General features: G+C 42.7%; 1 protein-coding gene across 1 annotated transcript; it reads right to left on the bottom strand.

The window, feature by feature from the left end:
* Positions 1-451: 451 nt before the first annotated feature.
* Positions 452-1,663, bottom strand: SdhCL (Succinate dehydrogenase, subunit C-like). The gene is made up of 2 exons (XM_018000955.2): positions 1,519-1,663; positions 452-1,457 (listed from the first exon to the last, which is right to left on the bottom strand). The coding sequence occupies exons 1-2, from the start codon at positions 1,527-1,529 to the stop codon at positions 686-688; spliced, it is 783 nt and encodes a 260-aa protein (XP_017856444.1). The 5' UTR covers positions 1,530-1,663; the 3' UTR covers positions 452-685.
* Positions 1,664-13,520: the final 11,857 nt, after the last annotated feature.

Raw genomic sequence — 13,520 nt, forward strand, 5'->3', positions numbered from 1 at the left:
AAGCAGTGTCTTAAAGTGGCCGCTGGTTGCCCTGACAGCTCTGTAATTAATGAAATGTAGACACGTTCTTCGCTTCGTTCCTGCGCAGCTCCACATAAACTAATTAAAGGTTCTTAATAAACTTAATGGCTTTCGCTACATAGCCGACCGCCTCCTCGTCCCTTCGCCTCCTCTTCCAGCACTCCAATGCTCAATGTTCAGGTCCAATGAACCGTAGATTATGCACTACAATTGCCATACAACATTCAGGTGTCTCACACAATCAAACGCATTTGTGGGATTGTTTCATGAAATTAGATGATTTTTTCATTTGAAAGTTGGCTTTGATGACGCGCTCGATAGCGAATAACGCGTTTTCATTTCAGTAACTTGATGCTTGTTCACCTGTGCCGTAATTAGATTGTTCTACTCTCAGGTTTTAGTTTTAGTTCTATGGAATCAAAAATCAAATATATATATAGATTCATATATTTAAAAAATACATATATTTGCAATTTAATTACAACCAGTATCTCAGTCAACTCATTCGAAAGGACCGAGCACCATCAATTTGTCCGTGAAGAGACGAGATCATAAAATTTGATAAGAAGGCTTCTAAACTAACTATTCACCCGGTGAATTTTTTGAGACCCATGAATGGGTTTTGGTATTTGTTCTTGACCTTGATGCTCGTGTCTTCACGACTCTAATCCTCGCACCAACAACCTTTCTGATCCGGCCTAACAGGCTCGGGAGCCTCCTCGCATTCATCGTGGGTATCGGGCACATTACAGGGATCCTCCTCTACCACTGGGCACTTGGGCTCGGGCTTGTCGTGGAGGACCGGCTCGGGCTCCCTGTGCTGTGGCTTAACACTAATGAGCGCCAGACCTGCGGCCAGCAGCAGAGACATCGCTATGGCCACATAGCCGGTGGTATATATCTCTGGCTTGGTGAGGAACATGTTCAGATACCAGATCAAGTGGCGTGTGCCAGCCATCACGTGGTAGCTAAAGGGCACCATTAGGATGAACTTGAGAGCCGTGAACGTCACCCCGCCGAGGTTGAGCGCCTCAACTTTCTCTGCCAAGGCATTGATGTCCAGCTTGCACAATAGGGCCGTCAGGCCAATTATCCAAACTGCGAGGCCCAGTGTGGCTCCGCTCGCCCGCAGAAATATGGACATCACCGAGGTTAATTGCTTTCTGTAGATGGTCAAATGTGGCGAGAGCGCCCGGCCCAGCTTCATGTTCTTCTCGTCGTAGTTCAACTTATTCTGAACAGCCGGCACTATTCGCATCCCCAGCTTACCCGTCGGAGCAGACGGCGGCTTCTTGCTGTCGCCTCCTTTCGCCTTCGAGTAGTGCGCAATTTGCAATATTGACAGCCTGCCCATGCCGAAGCTCTGCGAGTATCCCAATAGACAAGTATTAGCTATGTGGGCGCATCGTTTTATTGGTGTGAACGACTTAAAATATCTGAAAGACTCATCTGATTAACAGGCCCTCGATTTCCATCCGTATTCGTATGGCTACTTACTTGGGGTACATTCTGAAAAACTTAAGAAATATGTGTGTAAAATCTTAATTTATGTTATTTTCAAGAAAACTACATGTGTTATGTAACGAGGTATTTAACTTTAACTCACATTTCCATTCGCCAGCACGCTGCGATCCCCAAAATTGTATAGGCTCGGCAAACATCTGTCTATTGATAGTGTTTCTTGGCTTGTAGGTAAAAGAAAAATGTGAAGAGAGATACAAACAAGTCGGGAATAGGTGACTTTATAATGTCCTGCGCCATGTGGACACACTGTTGGCATACATGCAAATACACTTACCCTGGGAATATAAGATTCACTAATTATCATTATGATAATTAAAAATAAAAAAAAATATAACAAAGTATATCATTTTATATATATAATTTCACATATATTATTTCTATGCATATTTTATATACTAAGAATTTTTCACATTTTAATTTTTAGTTTCCATGTTAAGCATTGATCATATTGGAATTATAGAGTATATTAATGAAGCATATATCTATCTATATTTAAATTTGATTTCATTAGTTATTTTTATTAATTATTATTTTAAATTACGCCTGCAGTCCGTAAGAATAATAAGTCTCTCACATAGGTAAAGTTCGTTCTTTCAAATTTCTTTCCTACTGATCTATTGCCACTTAAATATAATCCAAGTTGATTCCATCATATAATGCTAATTTTATATAGACTGATTTAGTTTTGTTTGCCTCACTCACAGCTTCAGTTTCAGTAACGACTTTCCTGCTGGATGCTGCCAGAGTTGGCAGTCTTTCCATGCAGTGAGACTAGATAATTAAACCAGTTTTTCGGGAGTTGCGAAATTCTCTTAATTGCTATAAGTTACCAATTTCGAGGGAATATCCAAGCCAAACTTTTGCCACATGCCAAGCGCATTATCAAATATTTATGGCGCAAATTTCGTTAAGCGCTTCAAATATGCATAAAGGACAAAAAAAAAAAAAAAAAAAAAAAAAAAAGAAACAAAATGAAGCCAACTCCAACAAACTGAAAAATTTGCTGAAAACACAATGTTGACTTTTGCAACGCACAGATGTCAGCTTGAGTTTAGTTTTGCCACATATTTGTGTGCACTAAAAGCCTGCAGCCATATGCTAAAATATGTGTGCGTTTGGCTCACGTGTCGCGTTTTTATTTTCTCGGTGGCATACCCTGTAACTCGGTAATGTTTGCAGGGTAACACAGCGATGGTGAATGCTTTTCAGATGCTTGAGTAAATACTTAAGATATATTTGCAAATCTGCTGTATAATTTCTTTCATTTCAGAGCAATCAATCCTAGCCTGGTTCTATATTTTTAATCACAAATTCATTGCAGCTCAAATTGGTCCGTCTCTCTACAGGGTATGACCTGGCTGGCCCTTTCATTTCGAGAATTTCGGTTTACTTATTTCATGTTGTGGTTATTCTTTTCCAGTTGAAACGTTTATGACACATTCATTCAGGCGCCAGAAGGCTGTATCAGGGAAAATAACAACTTAAAGAATGTGCAGGGATGCCAGCACTACTTGCCGCACACACACACGTGCACAAAGTAGAGTACATATGTGTGTGTGTGTGTGTGTGCACGTATTTGTGTATGACGATGTGTTGCTGCTAACTGACAAAAAGGTTGAGCTCAAATTTAAACATACATAAATATATGAAAAGTTAATTTGAAAAAATCTCTTTTGACAGCGCTCGGAGGGCGGGGCAAGGGTTGTGCCAAGAGGCGCGGATGTGTGTGTTGCTGTTGCTGTTTCAGTTACTCCACTTGCTGGTGGTTCTGGTGTGGTTGTTGCTGTTGTTGTTGCCAAGTCGCAGTCAGTCACTTGCACGATGCTGTCGAGCTGCAGCTACAGCACAGCCGTCCACAGTAAACGATGAAAAATGTGAAAAAATTGCTCACACACACACACACCCACACACACTGAGATGCTCTGGGACTGGGTGTGTAAGCAGCGAATAGGGGGCTACTGCTACCTGCTGTTTATATAGCCAGGCTACGTGTATAAATAACGGTAACATTTTAAATCAGTCGAGTGACTGCAGGAAACGCCAAAACTGGTGCCAACGCAGCGTGGCTCCTGACAACCCCTATTCCCAGTTACCACCAACCATATACCATCTACCATCTACCATCTACCAGCCACTAGCTACCCGTCACACGTTACCATTTTCCATTTCCCGGCGTTCAGTTGCCCAGCTCCCCAATTCCCAGCGTCTGCCTGCCTTGTTATTCGCCCTGACATTGATGTCCTTGTGTGTGTGTGTGTATCTGTGTGTGTGTGCTTGTGCCGTGGCCACAAAATGTTCATTCCTCATACATTTCAGTGTAAAACGTTGCCTTGTCTCTTGCTTCGCATATACCAAAAGATGCGAGTTTTTCCTTTTTGGCTTTTTTTTTATATTTGTTGGCTTTCTTCATATTTTGTACAGCATTTATGAAATTTTAACCCATTTTGAGGCTCAACCGCCGATTGTGGCAATTAAATCTTGCCTTACCATCGACTGCTTGGTCAAATTTTAATTAAAATCAACTGACCAATGCAATCAGCTGCAATCGAGCAAGTTGGCGACTTCAAGGAAAGATGAAACATATAGGAAAATCTTCGATGGAGTAGTTGGACTCTAGCTTATGCCTTCTCATTAAGGAATTTTTCTTAGAAACTGAAAAATTTTTAAATAAATAAATACATGCATATATTATATTATACAAGTCTTAAATAATATTATTTACTTATGTTTAAATTATATAAAATTATAAACCAAATAGTAAGCCATTGCAGCTGCACATGCTTTGCATCTATGGGGACTTTGTCGCCAGATTTCAAGCTTGAATTTAAAGCACCAGCTAGTTGATTGGCTTAAATTGTGCTGCAAGGTGGAAAATTAGTTTCAGTTTTTGCTTCTTCCAAGCGCTGCCAACTGAGACTGGACCTGGAGCCTTTGCATATACTTCATATGCCATAAAATGTTCAACTCATGTCGTTGTCGTTGCTGTTTGTGTTGTTGTTGTTGTTGTTGTTATTGTTGTTGTTGTGCTAGCCACATTTGAAATGCGATTGCTCCATAATGGAATTACCTGACTGCGACGAATACAGCAGAGAACAGAGCAGAGCAGAGCAGAACAGGAGGACAGCAGTGGCCAGTCCGGCAGAGGACAGAGCAGGATCGACTCCTGCTCCAGCCACATTTGGCCTTTGCATATGTCATAAATTTATGCGACGATTGGGTGAGCTTATTTGATTTGATAGCCAGCATTACGGCGGCCTCATTATTAGATTTCCACTTATGATTTCTTTTCGCCTCAGAGCAGCTAATTTAAATATGCAGCACTAAAAGCACATCACGACGTCTCTCCCACTCGCCAGCAGCATTTTGTGTGGCTGAAATTTGATTTGTAGCTGCGTCTTTGCGTACAGTTGCCCAAATAAATACGCACTGTGCCACAGACCAGCGAAATCACATAGCAAATCGGGGAGACAGAGACAGAGTAAAAGACATCGCTTTCATTTCAATTTAATAAAATTCATTTCGGTTGAGTTTCTCTCGTTTTCCTTTTCTTATTTTATTTAAATACCATTTGACTGAAGCCTGTCAACCTCATCCACACAGAGCCATGCAGTGCGTTTGCTATTTCTAAAAATGCGTAGTACATATGTATGTATGTATATATTTTATTTTCTGTAATTTGTCAGCATAATTGAAACCACTTTTGACTTTTTTGGCTGCACACTTTACGCTCAATTAAGAACCGAAACGTCAGACACATCAAAGACGAACAATTAATCAATCAAACAATATAAAAGCAGTTTGCAAATCTTTCGCACTTAAAGGACAGTAAATAAATAAATAATAATTTCAATCTAATATTTTAATATTCATATTCATAGATTTCTAATTTGAAATGTAAGCATAAAGGTCATGTTCATATTGAGAGAGAGAGAGAGAGAGAGAGAGAGAGAGAGAGGGATAGCCTATGTCAGCATATAACAGTGTGACCCTTATATGCACACACCACAGTTTCATAAAGTGTGCGAGCTTTCTTATATGACCGCCCAATTGCCCCGCCCCATCAATTACATTGTGAGTCATAGTCAAGCGGTTGCTTCTTCCATTCATGGAGCTCAATATGCGTGTCTGTGTTTAATTAAGATTGAGTTGATGAGTGTGTGTAAGAAGGCAAAAGGCACTGTAAGTGCGACTGACTCTGAGTGTGTGTGTGGGTGTGCGAGTTTATTGAAATCTGCGCGCTGTCACTCACAAACATGTATGGAAAGAGATTGAGAGAGAGAGAGAGAGAGAGAGAGAGAGAGAGAGAGAGAGCAAGAGTGGAAAAGGGAGACTAGTATGAATAAATGTATGAGCGCATGCATTTAATTTAATTTTCATTTCAATTGATTCGATGACTTTACGTTTCATTTCGCGTCTCGATGCGATTTCAATTACAATTCTCGCACAAACACGTCCAAGGACAAACACTCACCTAGCTGCCATTGAGGTTGCTCGACAGTGGGCCAAGTTGATTCGCGCGGAGTTGCTTGCGTATTTATTTGGCGCAACGCGAAAGCGCGGAAAAGCCGACGGATTCGAGCCGACTCAGGTGATGAACGAACTGATTAAATGGTTGCCAGCCCGTTGGCGGAAGATGTTGGCCACCAAATGAGGCCACTGGCATGGGTAATAAGCTTTAAGTGCTGAGTGTATATATGATAGTATTAAAATGAAAGCCAAGTTAGTCTCTAATTGAATTTTGTAAGTAAAGTTTATGCCGGAATGCCTATATCCACAACATTCCTTTAATGTGTGCATATTTTATATATTGTATATTGTCCTTATTCAACACACTGTCAAATATCTTTATATCATTCACATGTTCATCCATTTAATATTACCCTTGCTGAAACTGCTTGCCCTCAGCTGCTGCTTGCCTCAGACTCAGCTGCTTTTTTTTGCTCACGTTTCTAGCCAGTTCCAGGCTTAAGAGGCTCAGGCGTAGCCACAACTTTCTGTGCCAATGCGCAGCCCCAAAAAAGTCAGTCGCAACGAACACACATTCGATGTCCTCTGACATTCGTTTTGCCTGACAGCAAATGCATTTAGCATTGCATACTTTTGGGCTCTCACTTTGGCTGGGCAGCTGGGCTACGCACTTTTGTGCTAAAGCTGCTTACTGCGTGATTCGACAAGACTCTGTTAGCACCTAGGCTGTAGCTGTATTCCTATTTTCCCCCATTTCCGTTCCCAGGGCGCCGTTGCCTACTCCGACCCCTGCCAACTTTTTTTTCCTTGTAACAAATGCAACGGAAAACCTATTTCCTTTGTTGGATATGAGTAGGAAAATGCTTGTTAGCGCCTAACGACTATTTGCCACAGACTCATGTGGCTCTAGCTGCCTGTGCGTGTGCACGTGTGTGTGTGTGTGTGTTTGCAAAATGCCATTTGCATGACAATATATGCACAACCTTGAACTTGTGCACCGCAACGGGCCTAGCGGCCGAGGGTTGAGTGCGCCGTATAATTCCAGCTCGTTGTCACGTTAAGCTAACATGGCTAATTTCGGCTGCAGCTGCAGCTGACACAAATGAGGGCAGGGCCAACCGTTTACACATTACACATTCTGCAGCTGCTGTCAAATGACAATTACATGGAAAAGTGGACAAAACTTTTAATTGCGCATACGACAGGTTGCGCACATCAAAACAACTTGCAACAAATTAAAAGCCAAAAGCGTCGAAAAGGGCAGCCCAACCACAAGCATGCCGCCTTGGCAATTACTGTGCCCCAACAACACATTGCCAGCTGCTCAAGAAAATTAAACAAAAGCCCTTGTGCAATTGACAAGCTCTGTAATACGCTGTTCATTATAAATATTTTAGAGTGCTGGAGCAGCTGGCGAAAGGGGCGGGAAAAGGGGAAGGTGAAGGCGAAGGTGATGCCCGTGGCCGGCGTCTCGTCTATGCTGTCAGTTGTAAAATTGAATTCAAGCTCCGTTCTGTTTGGCCTCTGAAAGATTTATAACGTGGCTCACATGGCATTGGCCCCATATCGATAAGCACAATGCCTGTTGGCCCTCCATTTCGGTGCTGCGGGTGTCACTGACAGTCATCGATACATACAAACTCTCACTCTCACGCACACACACACACACACATACCTAACGAGCCACATAGAGCACTGTGTCTATACACACACACAAAAACACACACACACACATAGAAGGCTGGCGACAAACTTTTTAATCAAATTTTTTTAACGCAATTTCTTTTCCATGGTTTTTGCTAGCTAGCTTACTGCATACTGAGACACGCTGCTGTTGCATATGCATGCTCAATTGTGTTTGTATTGGCAAAGGACATGCTTTGTGATTTATACACACATCACCCACACACACACATGCACTGCAAGCGTAGAGTGGGAGCTCCTGTAAGCAAACAAGAGCATTTTTGATTTATGAGCGCTTTGGGTGCCGCCACCGCCGACAACAACAACAACAGCGACAACAACTTTGAGGCGAATAAAAATAAAAGAAATACCAACGAATCGAATCGACAGCAAAATATATTGAGCTCCCAAGTTTTAAGCAAGTTCAAACGTGAAAATTATAAGCAAAAGAAAAAATAAGCATTGATGACAGATCACAGCAAGTTAAAGCACCACAAAATAATCTGGCGATTAAATAAAATAAAAATCAATATGAAAATGAATATTACAAGTTAAGCCCTTATACTGGATACTTTTAAGTACTTTAATGTGAAATCGGGAAGAGATATGAGTAAGAGATGAGGCTTTATGTCTTCGCTCGTAAGTATCCGTTACTCTTTTCAATCACGGTCCGAGTGGGACGAATTTGACCTTCAAAGAGATCGATCGCACTCAGGCATTACCCTTTCGATTTTTCGGTATCTCGGCTTTTCCGTTCTCGTCACTCCAAGAGATTTTGTTGAGCTCAATGAAGAAAACGTCTTTTTGTATGTATTGGTATGTATTCGAGGGTTGCGATCACTGAACTGATCAACAGCCTACGTGTGTATGTGAAAGTGAAGAATGCAAAGACTTTTACAGTTATCCATTACTTACTGAGCATCACTGTGGGAGCGTTAATCTATTTCAAGAACATCTCGCCAATAGCTGAGCGCAAGTCACTCACACGAACATGAAAAATCACGAATGCTCCTGATCAAACATATACTTCTAAAAATGTGTATGCTTTTTTCATTTATCTCGGAAGCAAATGGTTATTAAATGAGAGCAAAGGCAGAAGAAGGCGTGAAAATAATAATAATATTCATGTACACATATTCTAGATCAGGATGACGACCCAAGTCAATCTGTCCCTGATCGTCTGTCGACTGTATACAGAAAACGATTAATTTTATTTCAAATGATTAAAGTCTATTCCGATTCGAAGTAATGCATTAATGCTTTATCGAAGTTCAGTTATAATTGGCGTGTTTTAGGCATTTTCATGTATATTTTACTCATACATACATATATTACTCAACTTTCTTATGTAGCGAATACCATATAGATAAGTTTACTTGAAGTTTCATTTCAGTGCCGCAAAAAAAAAAAAAAAAGTGATCCGTTGGCAGCTTCAACTTCATAGCTAATAAACATGGAATGTGCATTTGCATAATACGAAATATTCGCTCATGAAAAGTATTTAAATTGACAAAGAAATATTTCAACTTCGATGCGAAATGAAAAGAATTTGGAGTTTTAGTCTCAGCTGGCTGTCCAGTGGTGCTGGTGCTGGCTGGCCTCGACCTTTTCGTGGTCAATTTTATTAATACCCCGCTGGCAGTGGCAAGAATTGTACTTATAAATACCGAGCGCATGAATTTTAATTAAACAAGCCCGCAATTGATGGCCCAGCTTACGGGTGCAACAGGGAACGGGGATTGGTGAATGGTGAATGGGGAATACGGATTGGGAGGTGGAGAATGGGAAACGAAGAATGGAGGATGAGGGATGGGGCTGGCTTTGGCTCTGGCATGCCATTGGACATATGAAATTTTGATTGATGGCTCCCCAGCCAGCCAGCGAGTGCACTATGGCTTTATCTGACTATCGATTGTCGCTGTCATAAAAACGCTAAAAAAAGAGGGAATCCAGAGCCGGGCTTATGCAAATCAAGACATGCCGCACACATCTCTCTGTTTCCCCGGCCCTACCCCAGTCGTCTGAACTTGTCAAAACTTGTTGTGCGCGGGTCTATATATTGTTTGCTGTTGTTTTTGCCATATTTTCATTCGTTGCTGAGGAAAGTCGTTGTAGGAAACAACAACACAACATAACACACACAACACACACAAAAAATTGCCACTACATTTTGCCTTCCGTTGTTTGGCAGCCCAGCACTTGCGGCAGTTGCCACACTTGCCACTCTTGCACACTTGCAACAGCCGAGTTGATTTTTGCATATTTCTGATAGCGCCAGCATTAGTCTCCAGTGAGCTGGCACATAAAAGCGCAGTTATAGACTGATTGTTGGCGCACACACACACACACACACACACATATACTTTATCTCCGTCTCTCTTTCTCACACAGTCTGGCGCACAAATTTGCCCAATTTCTGCATGTGTGCAACCGAAAGTGTTAGCATTTCAAACTTTTGCTCAATAAGATTTATATGACTGACAGTTTGGGGGATTCTAAACAACAAGCAACAAGGTTTGATTTCTGCTTCTCTTTTATTATTTTTTATTCGCATTCGTTTTGTTTGGCGCTTTCTTGTTTCTCTCTATTTTGTGGGCTTATTCAAAGCCCGCAATCGCAGTTGGTTGCATATGCGGTAAATGTTCAGTGCGAGTCTATTTCGCAGACTTTTTTTTTTTTTGGTTCGATTTTGAGATAGTTTTATTCAAAAAATAAACACTAAAATGAAAATAAACTAAAAAATGTAAAAAGTAAGAGCAATGCAGTCTCTGATTTCACTTTGTATTTATACTCTGAATCCACTGCGGTTAGACATGCGTTGGTATCCCACATCCTTATCCATTAGCAGCATTTATTCAATATATGGCATTAGCTCAAGCTCTCCTCCCACTATATCATAATCAATTTCATCATTGTTTTGCCTCATTTTGTTTGTACGGGTTTCAGGTATTAATTGCTGATAATAATTGTTTGAAAGATCGCATCTGCTATGCAAATGGCGCTTCTCTCCTCAAGCACTTAAAAATTCGCCAACAATGGAGCCGATGCCCGTATTGTGTTTCGAGGTGGCTATTGAAATTACTCGAGCGGTAGCTCTGTGTGGCAAGGGCGGTACGGAGCGTATATTGTTGTACCTGTGTATTGGCATAGATGCAGCTGCGGCTGTAGGTATAGTTCCAAAATAATTGCCTGCGCTTTAAGTGCGCCATTAGTACTAAATTACAGACAACCAGCCAGCCAGCCAGGCAGCCAGGCAGCCAGCTAGCGAGCAGCTGCAGAGGCAGAGCTGGCAGCGCGGTCTAATTACGCGCTTGGAGTTCACCTGCCACCCACTAGCTACTTCACACTTGCCGCCCAGTAGGCGTGCCCGGCGGCAGCTGGGGGAAAGCAAAGTGCGCTAATGGCAATTAGAAGTTTACCGAGTGCAGTCAAAAACTGTAACGGCTGGCTGCCTGGCATAGCTATGCTGCAGTATTGAACATTTTCCTAATTGCCGTATAATTATTGCAGTTAAAAAATTTAGCACAATTGTCGGCTGAGAGTTGGCGGCAGACAGTGGCAACGGCAGCTGTAGCCGAAATGCAATCCATGACCGTGCGAGACGTCATTGTGGACTATTTGCAGAAGTGAGACACTGCCACACACAGACAGCTGGACAGACAGCGCTGTGGAATAGATGTGGAGCACGTTGCGTATACGCAACGTATGAGCAATGCCACAAATATTTGCATTGAAGAAGCATTAGGCCAAATGGCTGCAGCCCGAGCAATAGCCTACGCCCAGCTCCATGAAAGCATTATGCACTCTCACCGACTCCAGCTAATGTAAATATTATGGCAAAATCTTATAATTAAGATAAGCAGTTCGGTTGAGTGGTTTTAATGAAAATCAAACATTTGCCAAGCGCAACACAAACCAAACTCCGACAGCAACACAAACTCAATTGCCCGGCCAGTCCATTGATATTCCATTTTGTCCATGTGCTCAGCCAGGGGTCCCCCCTTAGAGGCCCTTCCTTTTGAGGCCCAATGTCTGGGGCAGAAGCACAATGAGCTATTATAATATTTAATTAATGCCAGACCCAATGATGCTGATCCTGATCAGAGCTCCATGGGCAATGCATTGAGCAGTCCCCTGAAAGCAGCTGCCATTCAGTCGCTTACAATGAGGCGGATATTGTAGCGATATCGATTCAGGTATCGAAATTTCACAGATAATGTTTGATTGACTGAGCAGGTGTGTGCGCATATACATAGAGGAGGGCCGCAAAGGCCATATTTTAATATAGCTCCAATATCAGTTAACATTCATAAGGGCATTTCTATGGCAATTCGATGCGAACTATCCACCTAGACTGGCCAAGATCCGATTTTCGCAAGTAATATCCAATATTAATTGCCGTTAAGCATTTAGTCGAATTTTCTCAGTAATGTCAACAGTTTAATGTCAGCAATTGAGGTCGCTTTCGCAACATTATGCGTAACATGAACGTGTCGCAGGAGTCGCTTAACTTGCGGCTGCGCTGCAATAATTGAGTAACTGCATCCAGCCAGCAGTCGTGGCCCTCCGCCCCGGCGAAACTGTGTCACGGCGGAAAGTACGCGACGCGGTTGACTCTCGGCTTCTTATAATTAAGCCTTAATTGAACGTTGCCAGCGTCCTTGCCGTCCTCGCAGTTCCTCGCAGCTCCTCGCGGCTCCTTGCAGCTCACGTAAGCAAGTTAATGATGCAATCGTTTACAAGCCTTTGACACGACATACTGCGGCCATGTGCGAATGCTAAGCGCAAAACTCAATTTGCAATCGGCTCAAGTTTTGGGCTGATTTTTCCAGACTTGCCTGGCGGCGCATAAGCCGGCACAAGTTCATTAAAACATTTGCCGGATAGGCCGGATTGCCATTCAGCATCTATGCAAGCCAACGCCCACAAATTGTATCACAAACGAAATACGTATATTTTATAACAACAGTCGAAAAGTTGAGCCTGCAATTTAGTGTGCATATTAACCCGATGCTCCATGCCCGCTACCCTCCTCCGGCTGCCCCTTGCCTGCTGCCGGTTGACCGTTGGAAAAGTTACCTTTTCGCCAACTATTTAGCATAACGATATGCGCTCATTACGGGGGCCAGCTCGCATAGAAGGTGGCTCCACGGCCCACGGCCCATGGCCCATGGCCATGACAGGCGGCAACTTTATTTGTGCCGTGTATTTGGCCCGTACGCTGCTGGAAGCCTGCCCAGAAACGGGACCCGAGTGGCGACCGGGCTAGCAGTCGCCAGGCACGTAAAATATGCGCAGCAGTACACGCTCGGTATATGCCAGAGATCACTTGACTATAAACGAGATTAAAAATTCAATTACGTTGGAGTTGGAAGCTGAACCTGAAGCTGCATCGAGCAGCAAAAAAAAAAAGAGGGGAAAAAAAAAGAGAGACAGAAAAACACCAAAAGTTGACCAAGCAAAAAGACAAAACTGGCCAGGCAAGCGCCACTCAAGTCAAAGCGCGCGATGCAAGCATAGGGCAGAGGCTGCTCGGACACAGGAGGAGCTCAGGTTATGGTGCGGAGGATCCGGCAGCAGCACTAGAAGTGGTCAGTGCCGGCAACGTTGTCGCAGCCAACGGAAGTTGACAACAATTTATGTGCCTGAAACGGATACAATTTACAAGCCAGGCGCGGCGTACGTGTAGCTAGAATCTCAAATCAGAAGAGGAGTACGACAGGGTAACCCACGTGCATATATACGTAAATGTGTGTGTGTGCTGGCTATGCAGGTGTGGCCAGTGTAAAACTTCAAACGGAATTCGGTGTGAGTACTTAGTGCAA

This window comes from Drosophila arizonae, chromosome 2, assembly GCF_054131065.1.
Source record: "Drosophila arizonae isolate 15081-1271.41 chromosome 2, UAZ_ARI_1.0, whole genome shotgun sequence".
Lineage (NCBI taxonomy): Eukaryota > Metazoa > Arthropoda > Insecta > Diptera > Drosophilidae > Drosophila > Drosophila arizonae.